The sequence below is a fragment of the Clarias gariepinus genome, chromosome 16, assembly GCF_024256425.1.
Source record: "Clarias gariepinus isolate MV-2021 ecotype Netherlands chromosome 16, CGAR_prim_01v2, whole genome shotgun sequence".
Lineage (NCBI taxonomy): Eukaryota > Metazoa > Chordata > Actinopteri > Siluriformes > Clariidae > Clarias > Clarias gariepinus.
Genome location: NC_071115.1, coordinates 16,546,069 through 16,566,828, shown reverse-complemented (window position 1 = coordinate 16,566,828; position 20,760 = coordinate 16,546,069). Strand labels below are relative to the sequence as shown.

The window sequence follows — 20,760 nt, the reverse complement described above, 5'->3', positions numbered from 1 at the left end:
CCAGTAGCCATGTTTTTTTTTTTTAAGAATGCGTTCCTACAAAAATTTACTCAGGGTACATCAGGCACAGTGGCATATCAGAGTCCTGGTCCGATTCATTCATGATTCTAAACATGAGTAGGTTAACCGGTATTCCCGAACTGCGCATGTGTGTGTACCCCGCCTTGAGAGTGAGTACTGTATATCAATCACGCGTCCCCTTTAAAAGATGACGTCACATCGCTGAGTTTCCAGTTCGCCGAGTAAGCCCTTTCAGAAACAGCAGGGTTTGTTTGGGTTTGCTTTTTTTTTTTTTTTTTCTTTGGGTGCCATCTCATATCCTTCAGAAAAGAGCCGACAGGCAAGATGGAGTTTTTAACAGGAAACCCTTTTTGTACACCTGTAGGCCTGCGGATAGGTGAGTCTAACACTTGGTTAAAATAAACACTGGACGCGCCGGTTAGCGAGTGTATTGCTTTTAATATTAGCCCGATACCCTGAGCACGTATAGCACAGACATATTGAATTTAAAACGTATTCCGTTTGCAGCAAACTATAGAAATATATCTTGTCTCGAGTTAGAGTTTTACACCTAGCTAAAAACGCACAGTAATAAGAATAGAATAAAACTTGACAGCAAATGCATGGATTAAGCTCAGTCTGACAGCGCATCTGTCCAATCACACATAGGAGGCGGGGTTTAACCTTGCACTGCTGTTTCTGATTGGTGCGTTTTGACTCGGTTTGCTGTACTTGTCAAATTGCATTGGTGTCTTATGTATTTACTGTAAATCTTTTTATTAGTTCTGATTTTGACTGTGAAATGTCAGATAATGATTGAGAGTGGCTTTTCCTCTTCTTTTGCAGCACTTTTCATCTAGGACTGTAAACAGTTATTATAATTTGTGCAATATTTTCTTCGTCCTGACAAAACCTACTTGCACCATCCATGTCCAAGTGCACAATGCATATGTTGTTAGATTCATATTTTTGGTGTAATTATCTTTTTTTTTCTCTTACATCCTCTTTATTGCTGAGAGCTACAGTACCAAAGATATTGCATAACTACGATGATAAATATCTTTAACACAAAGCTTTTATTCAATTCCACAAATTCTTGCACCATTGTAAAAAAAAAACAACAACAAAAAAAGTCTAAGAATTAAAACAATCTGATAAAGTTTTACACACCCTTCTCCTACATTCCAGCACCATCTCCTCCCTTTCAGCTGATCTATTCATGTGCCTGAATAAACCAGTGTGCCAAGTAACACTGAGTGTGCCAAACCTAACGAACAAAGAATAAATTTATGTAACACAACAGTGACTTGGCTCAAAGCAAAACTCTGGATCAGTCTGAGCAACCCCAAATAGCAAAATTGAAGCCTTTTGTCTGAGAGTTGCTTGCCCTCCCCAGATCCCTGAACTAATATAAACCAAGACAAAGAAGTGTAATCACACGGGCTGTAAATTAATTTCTGACTGAAGTGCTGAAAAAACATATGCATCATTGAATATTTCCAAATTGCACCCTCACTTCGTTATCATTAAGCAAACACTCATGCAGCTTCTGGACAACATTTTTTTGATCATTTATGTAAGACTAAATAATTTCTAATTGAGCAATTCTGAGTAAATATTTTGCCAACAAACAGTTCAATGCTTTTTCAAGGTTACAGCCACACCTTGAGCATAACGCAGTCTTGTGCTGGCATGACACAAGTGAAAGGGAAAAGTCACCTGTATAAAACAAGCTTTTACTTTTACAGTAGGCTAAAAGCTGCCTTAGATGTCCAAGGCAATTTATCAAGCACGGTAGCATGAGCACACAATAGATTGATATGGCATGTACCGTGTTTATGCACACTTCGACTCTACAGAACATCTGTGAAAGGATATGCAATGCTTTTTAGTGTATTGTTTTTGTTGTTGTTTGAAATGCATATTCATTGCATTCATAAAATATTGAAACGATCTCTGATTTTGTTTGCAAAAAGAATGATCAAATTATGCTTAGAATGAATAATGGTGTACTTATTTCTCGTGTTACCTTTGCTCATGATCTTATTTTATCTGAGTTCATCTACGTCATGTGTAAATCTGTATATTTGGATGGTTTCTGCATGACGGATATGCATGTGTGTGTTAGAACATGCTACAAGTTTGCAGACAGAAGACTGGGGCATCAATATGGAGATCTGCGACATCATCTGTGAGACAGAAGATGGGTGTGTGTCATGTCATATCCCTTGCACTGGATTTGTAATTTTATAACACTGCATTACTAACACTGCATTTGCCTTTTATTTGTCATATATTACATTACTGCTATGTTTCTTTTCTGTTTTAGTCCTAAAGATGCGGTCAGAGCAATCAAAAAGAGGATTGTGGGAAATAAAAATTTTAAAGAGGTCATGCTGGCATTAACAGTGAGTAGCTCGCTTTATATCCTTTTTTCAACGTGTGTCTACACAGTGAGAGAAAAAAAAAGGTAGAGAGATTAAAAGTTTGGATTGTGTGTCGCTTACCTGGGGGGAGATGGCACCTGGATGCACTATGGGATGAAGGCAACCTGGCAGAGGCAGTGTGATGCGTTGGGCAATGTTTTGCTGGAAATCCTTTGGTCCTGGCATTCATGTGGATGTTACTTTGACACATACCACCTGCCTAAACGTTGTTGCTGACTCAGTATGTCTCTTCATGGCAATGGCCTCTTTTAGCAGGTGATGTGCCCTGCCCCACTTCAAAAACTGATCAAGAATGGTTTGAGGAACACAACAAAGAGTTTAAGGCAGTGACCTGGTTTTCCAAATTCTCCAGATCACTATTCGAACGAGCATGTGTGGAATGTGTTTGAAAAACAAGTCTGATCCATGCAGGCCCCACGTTGCAACCTACAGGATTTAAAGAATCTGCTACTGACTGCTTGGTACCATCTTCAGAGGTCTAGTGGAGAACATGCCCCTATGTGTCCGGCAGCAAAAGGTGGACCTACTTATTATTAGGCACTGTAGGCCACAATATTATGGCTGATCGATGTGTGTATATGCACACCAATCAGCCTTAACATTATGACCACTCACCTAATATCAAGTAGGTCTCCATTTTGTGTGTGTGTGTATAGACATTTTAAATTTAAGACTGAATTCATATTGTATTATATTCCCAATTAGCTGTGTTAATAGTTTTAAACTAAAATCTATTTTACAATATACTGTAAAAAGTATTAATAGGCTGGTTATTGTTAATATATTCATATTGTTAAACATTATGGTACTATTAAAAATTTACTTGATTACTTCATACATTACAATACCTATTTTTTTTCCTACCAGCTGGTTGGAATTCTTTAAATCCTGTTGAACAAGTAATTTTGTGAGAATTGTGAAAATTTCTTTACTGTCTGTGATTCTACTACTTCATTTCCCTTGCTTATATCTTAGGTTCTGGAGGCCTGTGTGAAAAACTGTGGCTACAGGTTCCATGTCCTAGTGTCTTCCAGAGACTTTGTAGAAGGGGTTTTGGTCCGAACTATTTTACCCAGAAATGATCCTCCTTTGGTCGTTTATGAAAGAATATTGACTATAATACAGGTAAGATTCAGGACTGTCAGACACACTGGTTGAATGTTAGAAGATTATTATTTATTTTACACCAATTTGATTGGACAAACAGCATTCCAAGAATGCTAATATTTGGTTTAACAGCAGTGGCACATTTTTTATTTATTTATTTTTTTTCCTGGATCGCTACAGTTGTCCGTGCTTGCTAAGTCTAAACTAGAATTTCCATTTCTAGCAATACTATATTAAACTTAAACTGTTACTATACTTTATACATGCTGTGATTTCTTTGAGAACTATTGCTGTTGATGATGCAAATGTAAACAAAATATTTGTCCATATCTATCAATTAATATGTATTTCTCATATTGAATTAGCTGAAATATCTCACTAGCAATTATGTTGTCTGGCTGATATAAGTACAGTACAACAGCACTTGCGCAATAATGTTTACATAAAGAAACTCTTGTAGTGTGTGTTGTGCCGGACAAAGTGCTGGGTGTGTCCAGTCACTCTATCACTTTCTCTTTCTTTCTCTTTCCAGGCCTGGGCTGATGCGTTCCGCAGTTCTCCAGATTTAACTGGTGTGGTTTGTGTATATGAGGATCTCAGGAGGAAAGGAATAAAGTTTCCTGTGCCTGATATGTGTAGCCCAATACACACCCCTAACAAGGTACATACTGTACACTGACAGTATTTGCACCTGATTGTTTTGACCATTACATTTTATTGTCTATTAAAAATGTAAAAAACTAAGCATGTATTTCATCAAATACAAGTTTTTATTTGTAAGGAGTTATTTAATGTCCACACTCATGCCAGTATCAGATTTTATATGTTTATTGGAAAAGTCAATTAAGAAGCAGGAGGGTAGAATACAAGTTTAAAAGGTTGTTTTTAACACCTATACTGTATCTTTGACACTTTTGATTTGTAAAACTGTAAATCCTGCTGCTTTTCTTTTCCTGTATAATTGATCATTTGTTTTGTAGTTTATAGTTTAAATTGCATGTTTGAGTAACCCAATTATGCTTTACAATACATACTGTACAGTACTGTATATCAGTAAGAGGCACAGCAACAGTGAACCTAAATGCTGACTGCTAACAATATGACAACAAACCTTCGAGGTTACAGTAAGGACAGGTTGAAAGGCCAAAACAAACCGATTTTATAAGCCAAGGTTTAAAGCTAGTATAGGAGATTGGATAACTGCAAAGGAAAGAGAGCCCCAGAGTTTGTACATTTAATGAAAAACATTTAAAATGAATGCGCTGTTATATAAATCTGTATTTAGTAATAATGAGTAGACTCGCAGCAAAAAAAAAGATTCAAAGATTATATTTTTTTTAAGGATTATCAGTTACTTAATCTGTAGCACTTTATCATGGATTGTGATTGAAGATCACTTACCTTATTTAGACTAATAAAACATAAAACATAACTAACAAACAAAGATAAAACATGCTGACAATAATATTTAAAGCACCATAAACTGTGTCAGTACGATGATAGGCCAATACAAAACACCAGAACACCTTTCATGCACCTTGGGATTGCTTCTACAAGTCTCTGTAACTACATTAGAGGGATGAACACTATTCTTCCAAAAGATATTCCATCAACTAGTGTTGTTGCTGATAAGTACAGTCTAACATGTCATCCCTAAATCTCCCATAGGTTTTTAGTTGTTTTGAGATCTGGTGACTGTAAAGGCCATAGCTCATACTGTAGCATATAATTTACATAATTTTCATAATCATTAAACCATTCAGGGAGCCCTTTTGCTTTTATGCAGGGTTGCCATGGACGAGACTACTCTTGTCAGGATATAAACTTTTCATTATAGGGTAAAGGTGTCGGACAGAATATAATTCTTGAATCTCCTCTCACATAAGAGACAGAGCAATCTACCCTTTTTTTCTGTGGTGGTCATTTTCCCCAATCCCCCATGTAAAACCATTTGCTTTTTTTTTTTTCCCCCCAGCGTTTTTTTTCTGGATCTGAAAGTGAGGCTCATGTCTCACCCACACACCATGCTCATATTCAAGAGCAGACGCCCCCCTGGCAAAACACAGAGGGTCCAATCACTTTGTCACCTGACCAGGTAAAGTGACAAATTCCTCATAAGCTTTGGTTTAAATCTAGGTCAACTATCTTTCTTTTCTTTCTTTTTTTTTTTATAATTGCTAACAAGCATTATTCCACAGTGCATTTTTTTTTTCTACTCTTTACACATATCTCTTCATTGTCTCTATCTGTTCATATCTAAACAGATATCTGTTCATTGCACTAGCTTTCTTCTTATAAGAACACTCAATAATCTTTATTGTACAGAAAAAAACAAAGACTATAATACTCTAACAATAAAAAGTTCATACCACATAAAGTACATATAATAGGAAAATAAACTAGCGCAGAAACATTTCACTACTAATGTAAGGTTGGATAATGATAAATAATGTAGAAAGAAAATCTCTGTGTTTGAATGTACTCTAAATCAGTGTGTGACTCCATGCTGACGGTTAAACGCTTTGTTGTGTTATGCAAATGTGTGTTTTGCGTTTCTCTTCAGCTTCACATCTCTCACACTGGTGCTTCAGTATATCAATCCCATTTGTACTGTTTGTATGCACACACTCTACTCCTGCGACCCAAAACGTTCTTATTAGGGATGCACCGAAATTTCCGCCGCCGAAAATTTTCGGCCGAAATAGCATTATCGGTTTCGGCCGAAACGTAAGAAAGCGCCGAAAATAAAAAGCTGAAATTGTCGCCACGCCTCTCCCATCCTCCCGTCTCGTTCGCGCTGTCATTACGCATCAAACACGGAGTATGTCGGCGGTTTGGAAGCACTTGGAAGCAAGTTTTGTTATTGTTAAACAGCCTTATTACTGTTATTTATTATCAATAAAAGTTTGATTGCTTAATTAATTTGTAGTTTTTTTAATACAAACAAAAATAAAATATTTTAAACATGTTTTTTAATGAAGCCATTTTCGGTTTCGGTATCGGTTTTCGGCCAAGTGCATCCAAAAATTTCGTTTTCGGCCCAGAATTTTCATTTCGGTGCATCCCTAGTTCTTATTGTTGTTTTTGTGAATTTAATACATTTTAGGGTATTTTGATTTTGTTAAAAATATGCCATATAAGAGTGTATTTACAGATAATTAGCAAATATACGAATTGTTCCTCCCCTATAGGTACATTACTTGGCCTTAAGCAGTGGTTCTCAACTTCAGTTGTAGATGACCACCTGCAATACACATTTTATTGTTTCCACTCTCACACCCACTTCAATTAAGTAAAGCCTATTAATTGACTTAATAGTTAAATGAAGTGTTCTGGGAGCTGGGAAAGCACAAAATATGTTCTCCATGACCTGGGTTAAGAATCACTGGCCTAAAGTATGTGAACACCTGATTATCACACCTCTTTTAGCTTATTTCAAACACATGAGCATTAATACACAACCCACAACACAACTTTATTAGCTGTTATAATAATCATAACCTCACTTCTATTAGATTTTGTAATGTAGCTATGGGAATTTGTACTCCTTCTGATACAAAAGCATTAGTGAGGTTGGGCACCGATGGCCAAGTAAAAAGGCCTGGCACAGGCGGGATGGTGTTCGAATCCATCTCAGAAGTGTTCAGTGGGGTTTATGTTATGACTTGGGCAATTTTAGGGCTTCTACATTATCATTGGCAAGCCATGTCTTTATAGGGCTGGATTTATGCACAGGGGTATTTATGGAAGTATAATAGTGCCAAAATTCCTCAAAGCAAAATAGCAGGTTGAATTACATGAACTGAAAAAAACGTGTTGCAATAAATATGTTTGAATTTTTCTGCATTGCAATTTGATCTGAATTGAAAAAAATCCTTAGAGCATTTATAATGTTTGAAATTTTTGCCACTGCAATTTATTGTGGTTGTATATTTCAAGTAAAAATGTAATCCAAGCATTTAAAATTCAATGCAAAAAGATTCAAGTTACTAAATTGCAGTTCAAAAATATTTTCAAGTGTTAAAAATACAATCTTCATTATTTTTCAATCTTACAAATTCAGGTCGATAAAATTCAGGTAACAAAATTCAGGTTGCAAAAATTCAGGTAATAAAATTCAAGTCGCTAAAATGCAGGTCTTTACATCCGGGATATCACAGGAAGAGCAGTGGAGAGCCGATTGCTGGTGTCCGTGCCGCAGTGTACTTTAAAGTGTGCTTCCTGTGCAGTCTACTTCTCAGAAACTACTTACCGATCGGAACGCAGCACTCTTAACTAACAGGCCGGGTTGCCAGTTTTACAATAAAGGGTGTAATGTGTTAAAATTACTCCTCTGCCGTAAACACTATATTCAAAGCAAAGCCAGCGCTCTTTCATTCACACGCGCGAGCGATGGGTTTCCCGCCCCTGAGCTCGGTAATGTACAGTCTGTGGAAAAATTCTGTACAGCAGCAGAAACAAATTTAGGAAGCAGTCAAACAGCATGGGTTCAGCGCGTGACACCAGAGTAACTGCAGAAGTCTGACTCTGTGCAAATAAACTGATAGGGACAATTCCAGACAAAGAATAAAGACAGATATATACGATAGATAGATAGATAGATAGATAGATACTTTATTGATCCCGAAGGAAATTCCAGATATCCAACAGCAATAGAGACAGTAACAGTAAGACAGGTTATAGACTCCACACTGTATATCTTACAGTCAGTATACAGTCAGTACACACAGGGTGATGTGGGAACTGACCAGAGTTACTTGTGCAATGATGGACAAAAACTATATATAAAAAGTATATAAAGATAATAAATATAAATTACAATAAAAATAGAAATGGGGTTAATTGCAGTGCAGCCATTGATGTACAATGTTATATGTGACAATGTCACAGTGCGACAGGTATTTATGAGTCGCCGTATAAAGCTTAAATCAAACTTCACTCATACACACACATATGAAACAGTCACATATACATATATACTACTAACTGTTTAAATAACTACATAAAGACTTATGACTTCATACTAAATATTAAACTGAAACTGAAATGTTGTAATTGCATTGCATAAAATAATTTATATAATTTATTTATATTATATTTTAATCAGACTGACATTAAACCGTACTATCCACACTCTACGTTTTTCTTAAATTACAAAGTTTTTGTGTTTACCTTTATTTATAAGCAATATAAATTTAACAAAGTCTAAACAGTCTTGTTGCTGCTGCTGAGGAAATTAATCACATCTGGTTACTGAATGTGACTGTAACATTACCGAGCTCAGGGGCGGGAAACCCATCGCTCGCGCGTGTGAATGAAACAGCGCCGGCTTTGCTTTGAATATAGTGTTTACGGCACAGGGATCATTTTAACACATTACACCCTTTATTGTAAAACTGGCAACCCAGCCTGTTAGTTAAGAGTGCTGCGTTCCGATCGGTAAGTAGTTTCTGAGAAGTAGACTGCACAGGGAGCAGGAAGCACACTTTAAAGTACACTGCGGCACGGACAGCAGCAATCGGCTCTCCACTGCTCTTCCTGTGATATCCCGGATGTAAAGACCTGCATTTTAGCGACTTGAATTTTGTGACCTGAATTTTTGCAACCTGAATTTTATTATCTGAATTTTTGCAACCTGAATTTTGTTACCTGAATTCTATCGACCTGAATTTGTAAGATTGAAAAATAATGAAGATTGTATTTTTTAATACTTGAAAATATTTTTTAAACTGCAATTTAGTAACTTGAATCTTTTTGCATTGAATTTTAAATGCTTGGATTACATTTTTACTTGAAATATACAACCACAATAAATTGCAGTGGCAAAAATTTCAAACATTGTAAATGCTCTAAGGATTTTTTTCAATTCAGATCAAATTGCAATGCAGAAAAATTCAAACATTTATTGCAACACGTTTTTTTCAGTTCATGTAATTCAACCTGCTATTTTGCTTTGAGGAATTTTGGCACTATTATACTTCCATAGGTATTGTAGTGATAGAAGTTTGCGCCTCTTAATTCCAATGGAGGGAAATCATAATGTTACAGCAAGAAAAGACCTTCTAGACAATTGTATGCTTAAAGCTTTGGTTTAATATTTTGGGAACTAATCACATATGAATGCAATGTTGATATAATTTTGACCATATGGTGTATATTTTCACAATTAGGCTTTTATCCAATGGGTTCAGAACTTAAGTAGTCCGTTTCAAAGAATGGAGTGCTCCAGAATAATTCTGAATATCTGAATAATTGTGTGTACTGTATATCTGAATAATATCCAGTCACTGGTGCTCAAGGGTGGTCCATTTCCACCAATAATTGGGCATAGTGCAGCTGGTGACACATGGTGCACAACATATGGTGCCCATTCATTTTATACCCACAACGTTTGGTTGCTGTATCTGGTAGCTACAACCTAGGTTTAAAACATCAACTCGGCGTATGAAAATGTCTCTTATGTAACCTGGTGGTTATGCTTGGTATTCTCTTCTCTTAATTATCCCTCAGTAATAGACTGTTTTGTAATGATTGCAGGTGAAAAGGTTAACATCTGACCTGGAAAACGTTCACAGTAACCTTAAGGTGATGTCAGAAATAATGAGTCAGATGGATTCTGGGAGCAGTCAACGGTCAAATACATCACTCCTGAAGGTCAGAGAATGTACATACAGTACACTGTGTAACATTATATTTTACATTCCCCCCAATATTACTATTATATTTTATATATTACTATTATATTATATATTATATTTTTACATATTAGCTCTGACAATAAGCCTGTCATTTTCTGTTTCCCCATTTGCAAGAATATAGATAAAATTGTGCCATGTTGTGTTTATTTCTGTCCCTGTCAGTAGCAGTTGTACGGCACGTGTAAGGAGATGCAGGACCGAGTAGTTCATCTCATTCCCAAAGTAACTGATGAGAAGCTGGTAGATCAGCTCCTGGTTGTTAATGATGACATTAACACAACCTTTACACGATATCACAGGTTAGACACAGCTTGAAGAAACTCGTTATTACATTATAATTATGCAGTATATATACTGTAGACATGATACATAGAAACACCACCTGTTTACTGCAAAACAAAGAGTAGAAGCAGCAGGTGTTTGCAGAAGATTATTATTATCAAGCATTTGTGATATTCTCCACAAAATGTCAGTGATTGATTATTAACACTGATTTGGTTTCCAGTTTTGAGAAACGTCTCAAAAGGCAGAGTGCCGAACAGCCGGTAAGGACATTCAATTTAGTATCAGTCATTTGACACCAATTGGTGTTGTGTACAGTATATACACTTCCTGGCCAAAGAAAGTTGCACACTTAAAGAGTTCATTCAGTCACCTTTAGTTTTTCTTTACAGCACACAATTTGGTGTCAAGTTCAAGTATGAAAATTATTTCCTGTGGTCGCAGAACCGCTTGTTTACGGTTTAAGTCTCGGATTATGCCTGTGCCATCAGGAAATAAAAACTGCATAGATGTGATACCATGGTCATTAAGTACATTCAGGTCATCAGCTGACTTTATTTTATTGCCACATAACGTTGCTGAGACCAGACCTGACCAACTGAAGCAACCCCAGATCATAACACTGCCCCCCAGAGGCTTGTACAGTGGCCTCTATGCATGATGGGCGCAGCACTTTATGTTCTTCCCTTTTGACCCTGATACTCGTATTGCTCTGAAATAGGGTCAGTTCAAATTCCTTAGATCACATGATATTTTTCCATTGATCCAAAATCCAATCTTTTGGATTCGTAACAAATTGAAGCCTTATTTCTGATTAGTCTTATTAACAAGTGGCTGCACTGCATTTTAGTCCCTATCCTAAGTTTGCATCACATTGTGTGCGTATGGAAATTCTCTTACTTTCACTATTCTTTTAAAATTTCGTTTACAAAGTTAAAGGTTTAGCACTATCCTGCTAGGTTCTGATGATGTGTTAAGAGGTTCCAGTAATTTGATATCTTCTTTTTTTTTTCTTTTTTTCTATGTTTTCGTTGCTTAATGCAACTCAATAATTTGACCATGCTAAAATGGCGTCCTTTTTTTTTTTTTTTTTGGCTAGGCAGAAAATATAAATATTTCTTAAATTATGTTATATTTCACATATTATATTATTATTTATTATTCTTGTTTTAATTCAGAGCGACAATCTTATTGACCTAAAAACTCCCTGTAAACCACAAAGCCAGTCCCAGCTGGAAACTCCTGTTGCGTGTGAGCCAATCAGTCAGACTGTCAGCAGTTTGTCAAGTCACATGTCTCGTCTGAGTAAGAACTAATATTTTATTCTTCTCAATTAATGTTAAAGTGCTCAACTTGCTAATACTAGTGTTATTGAATACTGATTGTTTGGAAGGTGTTGATTAATTTTCTGTTACAGCATAGACCAAACCAAAGCACATTTAAAAAAAAAAGTATTGTTGGTGTCAATAGTAGGTACATTTATTGATATGGTGGGGATTTTTATGTATCAACTTTGAAAAGGAGTCACCAAGTTAGCAAGTTAACAAGAGTTTCCAAGTTAGCACATCCTGTCATTCAGAGGTAAAGAAGTATACTACACATTTTACAGTACAGGAAAGTATGCAGGACTTGTGGTTTCTTTGTGACATCATTCTTTAATAAATAAAAAAAGCTAATAAAGGCATAAAGGAAAATACAATTTTATATATATATATATATATATATATATATATATATATATATATATATATTTATATATATAGTCTTATAAGAGTATTGATTAACTTTGGTCATGAATACCCCCATCACACTGCCCATGTCACTGAATATCTTTCTATAACTTTTTTTTTTTTTTTTTTGCAGGTACAAAGGAGAAGGACGAAATTCAGAGCAAGACCTCTTCAAAAAATCTTCAAGATGGGTAAAATAGTTGGTGCATGATTTCTTTAGCTTGATTTCATGATTGAGTAATGCAATCTGTAAAAGTTATTTGAGTATTGTATGTTTGCATGTCAGGAACAGTCAGGAAAGATCTGTATTAGATGAACTTGTAGCAGGAAGCAGCGACATGCACAATGCTGGAGGGGTGAGTAGCAATGATTTTGTGTATTTCTAAAAAGCTGAATAATAAAATGTATTATGAAATCCTAACTAACGTAAGACATCGAGATTTGAATATTAGCTTGTAGTTTGTGCTTTAGTAATACAGTAGCTTGGGGTGTAAGTGCTTTTGTATACATGTGTTTGCAACCCAACTTAAGTAAAAATTTGTTGCAAGAATACAGAATTTATAAGCAATCATATGAGACTCTAGTGTCTGATAGTATCTGTGCCTGTCACTTACTAAAAACCTGTCTGTCTATGTGAAGGATGACTGCCCACAAGTCCAAGTCCTCGGCTCCTCTCCTCAGTTTAATTGGATGTTGGAAAAGGGAATGGTGGGTCTTTAGCACGCAATGTGCCTTTGGAATTGCTGAGCCTGCATGCATTTCCCGAAAGGGGTATTTTTATGTGGTTTCTTTTAGGAGTGGCTGAATCTGTTTCATTCTAATATGCAAAGTGGAATCTCAGAGCTGTACAGATCATTCCCTGATGTGCCGTGAGTGCTTTTCTAAGGTGGCAGGTGGCAGGTCTCTCTTTTAATAACTATTGCATTTGCTAAGCAGATCACATACAGTAATTGCCTCTTGTTTTTGTGTGTGAGGTTTTTTTTTATGTTGAAAGGCAATGCAAGGCTGTATCCTTTGCTTAGTGGCACTTAATTACTGTGCATGATGGGTGCTTTTTTTCTGCTCTCAGGCTAATATTGTATACCAGAAGGTAACGATCACATGGTTTTTCACCACCCAGCAAAAACAGTTAATTTGTTTTGTGCTTTTCCCTTTAGATTCCCGTCAATCAAAGTGAAGTGATGGAAAATATTGAGCAATGGCTTGATGTAGATGAGGTAAGTGTTCAATTTTTGGTTATTATTCACTGTGAACTGTTTCCAATATCCCTTTTTAGAGAGAGATTATATGGCGTTCAAAGGTTTGCTGTTATCAGTTGAAACAAAGAAGAACATTTAAGATAAATCGGTACTTTGAATTGTGCAGAATTACAGAACACAGTTATGAGAGGTAAAAACTCCCTTTATTCCTATATATAATCCATTAATGTACTTATTCCAGTGTTTTCACTAGTTCTTGGATACCATCAAGGTAAAAGGTTTTCTCAGTACAGGGGATCAGCCGTGATCCTACTGCCAGGAACTCCTTTGTCCCAAACATGTGAAATCACTTGGAGTCAGGTCAGGACCGTACAGAGGATGTGGCAATAACTCTCAACTAATGTTCATGTGGTGTTCATAAATGATTGTGTGTACAGTTCCCACAGACTGATGCGTTTCTACTGCAAGCTGATGACAATTTATTTAACAGTCTGTAATCGAGCCTCCAAGTGGCACAGTGTTAAAGTGGTCGCCCTATCATCCGGAGATCGCTGGTTCGGTTCCCGGGTGATGCTGTAACCTCTCACAGCTGGAGGTCTATAGAGAGCTGATTGGCCGAGCTCTCTCAGAGGGGAGGGATGAGAGAAAAAAAAAAGATCAGTCTGTAATTCAGATCAGGCGTTTCATTCACAGAATGTTTACAGGAACAACTGCACTGTAATGTACCATATTGTGCTTGAAGTCATCTGTAATCGGTTTTACACCTACTTTTAGGAGGAATTTAATTACAAGTCCCGGTTTTACTTGAACGCCCCTCGTACATACATTTTCAATTAGTTTCTTTACTATTCCGCAGGATGAATGTATATAGTAGTAGCAAAGCTTGTTTATTCTAGCTTAATCCAATTCAACAGCAGACATAATCGAAAAACCAAGGAAGATGGTGAAGGTCAAGTCCAGGAAACACAAAACATGAAAACTAGAAAACAAATCTCAGACTTAATGACTCAAATGCACAGTCAGACTTTTAAATTACACAGAGAAACGTGAGGGTAAAAACAGACAAACTAATTACAGGCTTAAAACTGAACACCTTGCAAAAGACTTCATTGATAAGACAGGGGCAGACAAGACTACATTCCACACAAAGGCACATGTCAAAACAAAAACTACATGGCATGAACTTGAAACAAAAACACTAAAGCTGTGCTTGTTGCACTCAGAACCATTTCATGTTCTGAAAGCAGGAATTAGTGACCAAATAATGAATATTTTTACTAATAAAATTTATCAAGGTAATGCTCAGTGTGTCTGTTAAAAAAGGTCAAACTCCTTCCGGACTATGTGCAGGCAATCAATTCTACCCTCCCTAAAAACAGCCATTCAGACATTTAACCCGAAGCTTATTAACATTTAAAATTCACATACACATTGCAGAGTTGGGATCCAGAAATTGCATTAAAGCTGTGAATTGTTGGTCGATTTTTAATTTGATTTATTTAGATTTTGGGGCATTTTAATTTTAAATTTGATTTGATTCAATATCAAATTTTCTGCTCCACACTCCAGTCCAGTACAGTGTGTGTCAGTGTTGACCCGACCACTCATAAACTCAACAATTTAGCAAAATGCTAACAAAAATCCACACTATTTATTTCTTGCATTTTGCTTCATCCCTGAGTTTCAGTTTTATAATGTTTAACGTTTGTAGGTTTACCTAAATAATTAAAGTATAAATTTTATGATTCAAAATTCGAAACCTCACCAAGTAAATTGGAAAAATGATTAAAATGCACAGCACTAGTGTTCAGATTATTTTTTTCATGCAAACACCATATTTAAGTGCAAGCAACACTTGTTATTTAGAATTTTTAAGATTTGCACCTGTTGGTTTTGATCTACAACACTCAAGTAAAAGGTAACTGTGGCCAACTGTGTGAGAACCTTTTTAATGTTACATTAAAACCCAGTGTACTTAACAAAATCTCTCACAAAAAGACACTTTACTTCCATGCAAAATAATTGTCTTGTTCATCACATTGCTTCTTAGTTTACTAAAGAGCAGCACGAGCCATTCTGCCTATACAGTTAGTGGGATATAGGATTTATAATAATGGCCATAAACCTGTAAACCTTTAAGAATGAACATGTATAAATATGTGGTTAAAGTTAATGTGGTACAATCTTTTCCTTGTTGTAAAAACATTTGTAAGATGTGGAGTTTCTAAGAATATTTTAATAACTCTTACTGACTTAAATCTGGACACATAGCTATTGCAAATTCATGTATTTTGTTCGACCTTTATTTTTATCACAGAATCTTTCATATTCATGCACAGGAAATGAGAACGAGCATTCTGTTTCTGATGTTGTACTAGATGTGCTTTCAACATGTAATAATGTTGCTGCTGTTTTTGTATATTTGTAATATATAAGCTTTCTGCTTGTTTCTGTTTTGCAGGATGATGATTTGGCAGATGAGGGTGTCACTAGTGAAGGTATTCTTTCTGAAGCATATTTACTTTTTTAGGCTTCCCTTTTTAATTTTTTTTGTAATTCTTATAAATGTAAAGTAAAAGAGCATAAATTTTGCCCAACCAGTTGGAACAATATTCTCATTTTCCATTACCAATACTTAATCAGAAACAGTTCTTTTTTTAATAGAACCTGGCTTGTCTTATCTTTTCTACAGAGTTTGATAGGTTTTTGGCAGGCAGAGCAAAAGCAGCTGAGCGTCTTCCCTCTGTGAAACATCCGTCCGATGACCACACACCCTCACAGCCTTAGTTCTTTACTGGAGTGTGATCATCTACAACAAATATCCATCAGCAAGGATCTGTAGCTTAAAGTGATTTGGCTGTAATGCCTCATGTACGGGGATTTATATTTTATTTATATGGTGCTGTATCATTTGTCCTTCTTGCACATTTTTAAACAATGGGTCGGTCTTTGTTACAATCCAGATTTTTTTTTTTTCCCCTCCACAGTGGTATTATGTAGTACTGTATATAAGATGCATTTTAAGTGCTCTACTGTGGTTTTAGGTTTGTGACATTGATTTAATGTCATACTCGGTTTCATTTAGTTATTAGATATTACACAAAGAATGGCATTATGGCTATTCTTGATTTGGGTATTAAAGATGCCCATAGGCTTTGTGGTTCTTTTACTGACGGAACAAAACTTATTTTTAAATGTATTCAAGGCAGGACAAGCATAAATAGCATCAGTGCCTTAGGGCTCTGCAGTCCCCAGTTTAATCCTAAGCTTGAGCTACTGTTTAGTGGGTTACCACCTGGTTCTTAGATTTTCTCAAAACATGTTGGATAGACTTCGTTAAATTGCCTCTAGGCGTAAATGTATGTTCATTCAGGGTGTATTTGCGCCTTGTGTCCAGTGTTCCTAGGATAGGCTTCAGACAAAGCCACACTAAAGGCAGTTTTTTACAGATTTAAAAAAGATAGAATAGAATCTGATAGGACAAGATTTTACGCCAGATGCTCTGCATGACGTAATCCTCCCCAATTTATCTGGGCTTGGGATCAGCCCTAATGGTGGACAGAGACGTGCATCCGCTCAGTAGCTGGAGTTGATTCCCTGACTGCGAATCAAACCCGGTGGGAGTGGATGTATCACTGAATGGACGAATGGAAAGGTCTGTTATATTGTTAACTATACTGTCATTGTCATGTGCATGTTATGCTTTAAAGCACATCCAGGTGCTGTGTAGGTGGTTCCATATCTGCGAAGGAGTGTTGCATAAAAGACTACATGCAATCTGTGTTATATTATCTCACTACAACAAAAGGGCACAAATACTCAAGATCAAACTGCTTAATTTTTAATGTTTGCGTGGTTTCTTTTTTTTTACATATATGAATCTATCTGTTAATTTGTTTATCATCTATTTACTGACCATGCACAAAAGTAGCATAACAGATCTTATTACAACTTGGCTACACTCAGAGAAAGCATCCCCTAGTCATCTACTATCTATTTACTACAATGATAAATTATTGACCCTTTCATCAAATATTTACTTTCCTATTTATATAACTCGCTGCATATGAGTTTATTGTGATGAACAATCCTAGTATATAAGTCAAACCGGGACTTTTAATTGTGCAGACTAATGGTTCACAGTTATAAGAGTAAAACTACCTTTATTTCTCCTGCTACAGTAATGCACTTATCTCAGTGTTTCAGTAGGGCTCGGATACCAAGATACCAAGTTTTCTCAGAACACCAGAGCCATGAACACTGGCCCCCCGGATTCTTTATATTAATTGAAAAGCATTTGTTCATGGTTCCATTATTGTTAGTTTCTTTTCAAAAATAATAATTATGTCCAGATTCTTTCCATTAAAAATTTTATGATTATGATATTGTGAAATGTGGAACATTTATAGAATATTAATATGCAGTGTACAGTATATTATGTAAGAATTTGTGGTTGTGGGCTGAAAAAAAGGAAGAGTGGGATGCCAGTGGTTTGTGTCACAGTACTTTTAGATGAAAACTCGTGCCGTTTTTTTTGTTTTTTTTAACGAACGGTGTGTTTTTGTCACTCAGTACTTAATATTACATAACCTAAATATAATAAACAGACTTTAGTACATTAGCTCTACATGCATTTACTAAAGTCCAAGAGTACTTCATTATAAATAATAATAAGTCATAATATAAATAATCAAGTTACCAGTAGCACAATTTTCCAGCAAGCTTCCCATACACTACTGTCATTTTGTTTTGCACTTTTAACATGTTCTTACATTCAAGGAAAAACTTTAGCTAATTATTAATTATATAGATCAGACTCCATATGGCCGAAATTTATTAAGTGGAGGACAGGAGTTCATCTATGGTGAGTGTTTTTTTTTTTTTTTTTTTAGGTGAGTTTTATGGTTGTGTTCAATTTGGATTTGTAAGATGTTATAAAATATGTTATTGTATGTTACAATACGCTACTCTAATAAAATATTTGAAGATGCAGTGTTTTTTATTAAAGTTATATTAAAGACTTACAGGGCAGCACAGCAGCTTGGTGGATTCTCGGCCAGGTTCGATTTCTGCCTCTGTGTGCATGGTGGGTTTCTTCTGGGGTTTTTGGTTTCCTCCCGACTTAAACTCAAATTCTAGCAAGCATTTTCTGTAGTAATTTAGCTGCTCGGCTACACTGGACAGTTCTGTCCACCAGGGGGCGATGACAACATAGGTTAAAAACAAAAGTTAAAGTTTTCAGTTACAGAGAAAAACATAATTACTCTTATCAAGAGATTTGTTATAAAACATACACTTTATTACAATAAAAAAACTGAAATCTTAAAAATTAGCATGAAAAATACAGGAGTCCAGACATGAGTCCAGCTGTAAGGATGTTTTGACAAACTAGGCCTTTAAGAAAGTGTTCTGTGTCTGTGCATATAGATTAGGATTAGGGCTTTCTTCTTGTACACCACTCATGCTAAACCCAACAATAGTGCGTAGTATGTAATAATGAAAACTTCCAATAAGATGTATTACTTGGGACAAATTCTTTTAACCGCAAAAGTGGTTGCTTGGTGATGAATAGATGAGGGAGGACAGGAGGTATTTTGGACATGTAACACTGTGCAGATTATAGACTCATTTTTGATACAAAAGTATGTAACGTAGTGAATTATCTTTATTTCCATATTCTCTTTGTTAATGGATCAAACCACATTTACAAAATCCTACTTCAAAATCACACCCATACCTTACATCACACTCTCTGAAAATTTAAACTTTAATGTCTTGATGAGTTATTTTAAGGACTGCAATCACTTCAGGATCTTGGTGTTTTAATGAACACTAAAGCTGTCTACTAGCTGTCCATACATCACTGGATTTAAAATGAACATAATAAAATATATTGGTTGATGTCACCTTAAAGGACGTTTTTTTTTTTTTGTCCTCATTAGAATAACACAGTTGGCCTGAACATATTGCACAATAATTGAGTTTTGAGTTTGCATTATAAATGAGCAAACATTTAGACACATTTCAAAATAACAATACATCTCTTAAAATGTGCTTCCCTCATTTTATACCATTTTCTTTTATTGGGTGTATGTTATTTTGTCATGTCCAACATGTTGCTCTGGTTACCTCCCTGAGTGCAAGTCATTCTGATTGTATATCCCTTTTTTTCATAATAATAATAATAATAATAATAATAATAATAATAAACATTTTGTGCCCCTGAAATTGATGTCCACCTTATTATTTTGAGGTAGCCTTTTAAGAAACTGGCCAATATAATTAGTGACATCACCATCATCATTTTATCTTTCTTCAATAGAAGTTAAATATTTCCACTTATATTTTCATCATATTGTGTTTGTAATTTGTTTTGTCAAGCTTAACCTTTTACCATGTCATAGTGAAACATTAATAAATATTCAAACTTTTCAGAAATTTTCAGTCACCTGGCCCATTCTTCCACACAAACGGTCTTTAAATCTTGAAGGTCCTTGGGCCTCTTTTCTCTGCATAGATTTTCTATGGGATTTAGGTCAGGTGATTGACTGGGCCATTCAAGCATCTTGATTTTCTTTCTTTGAAACCACATTGTTTCCTTGGCCTTGTGTTTGGGATCATTGTCTTGCTGAAATGTCCACCCTCTTTTCATTTTCAGCTTTCTGGTAGATGGCAGCAGATTTTTATCTAGAATGTCCCGGTACATTTCTGCCAGTAGTCCTTTCTGAAAAGCAGCCCCAAACCATGATGCTTCCACCCCCAACTTAACTGTTGGTATGGTGTTCTTGGGGTGGTGGGCAGTGCCATTTCTTCTCCAAAGATGGTGTGTAGAATGACTGCCAAAAAGTTCAATTTTGCTTTCATCTGACCATAATATAGTCTCCCAATATTTCATAGGCTTCTCCAAATGCTGTTTTGCAAACTTTAACCAAGCCTCAACATGCTTTTTGTTCTGCAATTGAGTCCTGCGTGGTGAGTTTGCATGGATGCCATGGTGCTTCAGTGCATCGCTTATAGTTTACTTTGAAACAACAGTACCTGCTGATGCAAGGTCTTCCTGACGTTCTGCCCGAGTGGTTCTTGGAGAACTCTCCTGAGACTCTTCTTTGGACTCCTCGGACAGGGGTCTTACGTGGAGCACCTGACCGTGGCCGGTTTATGGTGAACCGATGCTCTTTCCATTTCTGGATAATGGCTCCCACAGTGCACACAGGAACATTCAGCAAATGTGCTGAAATGCGCCCATAACCATTCGCATCAAAATGCTTTTTAACAATAAAAGAGTTCTTTCCTTTTA

The 20,760-nt window shown here is 36.0% G+C and overlaps 1 protein-coding gene across 3 annotated transcripts; it reads left to right on the top strand.

The window, feature by feature from the left end:
* Positions 1-242: 242 nt before the first annotated feature.
* tom1 (target of myb1 membrane trafficking protein) lies at positions 243-18,076 on the top strand. Of its 3 annotated transcripts, none has more exons than XM_053514014.1 (16): positions 243-397; positions 2,129-2,207; positions 2,330-2,408; positions 3,423-3,572; positions 4,087-4,215; positions 5,530-5,649; positions 10,092-10,208; positions 10,418-10,551; positions 10,758-10,797; positions 11,713-11,839; positions 12,398-12,455; positions 12,557-12,620; positions 12,904-12,972; positions 13,422-13,481; positions 15,925-15,961; positions 16,156-18,076. In XM_053514014.1, exons 1-16 carry the CDS (start codon positions 346-348, stop codon positions 16,248-16,250), a joined length of 1,410 nt encoding a protein of 469 aa, XP_053369989.1. In that variant the 5' UTR covers positions 243-345; the 3' UTR covers positions 16,251-18,076. The 3 variants fall into 3 exon arrangements, with proteins under 3 accessions (XP_053369989.1, XP_053369988.1, XP_053369990.1); XM_053514013.1 differs by having other exon boundaries at positions 12,551-12,620; XM_053514015.1 differs by lacking the exon at positions 12,904-12,972 and having other exon boundaries at positions 12,551-12,620.
* The last annotated feature ends 2,684 nt before the right edge of the window (positions 18,077-20,760 follow it).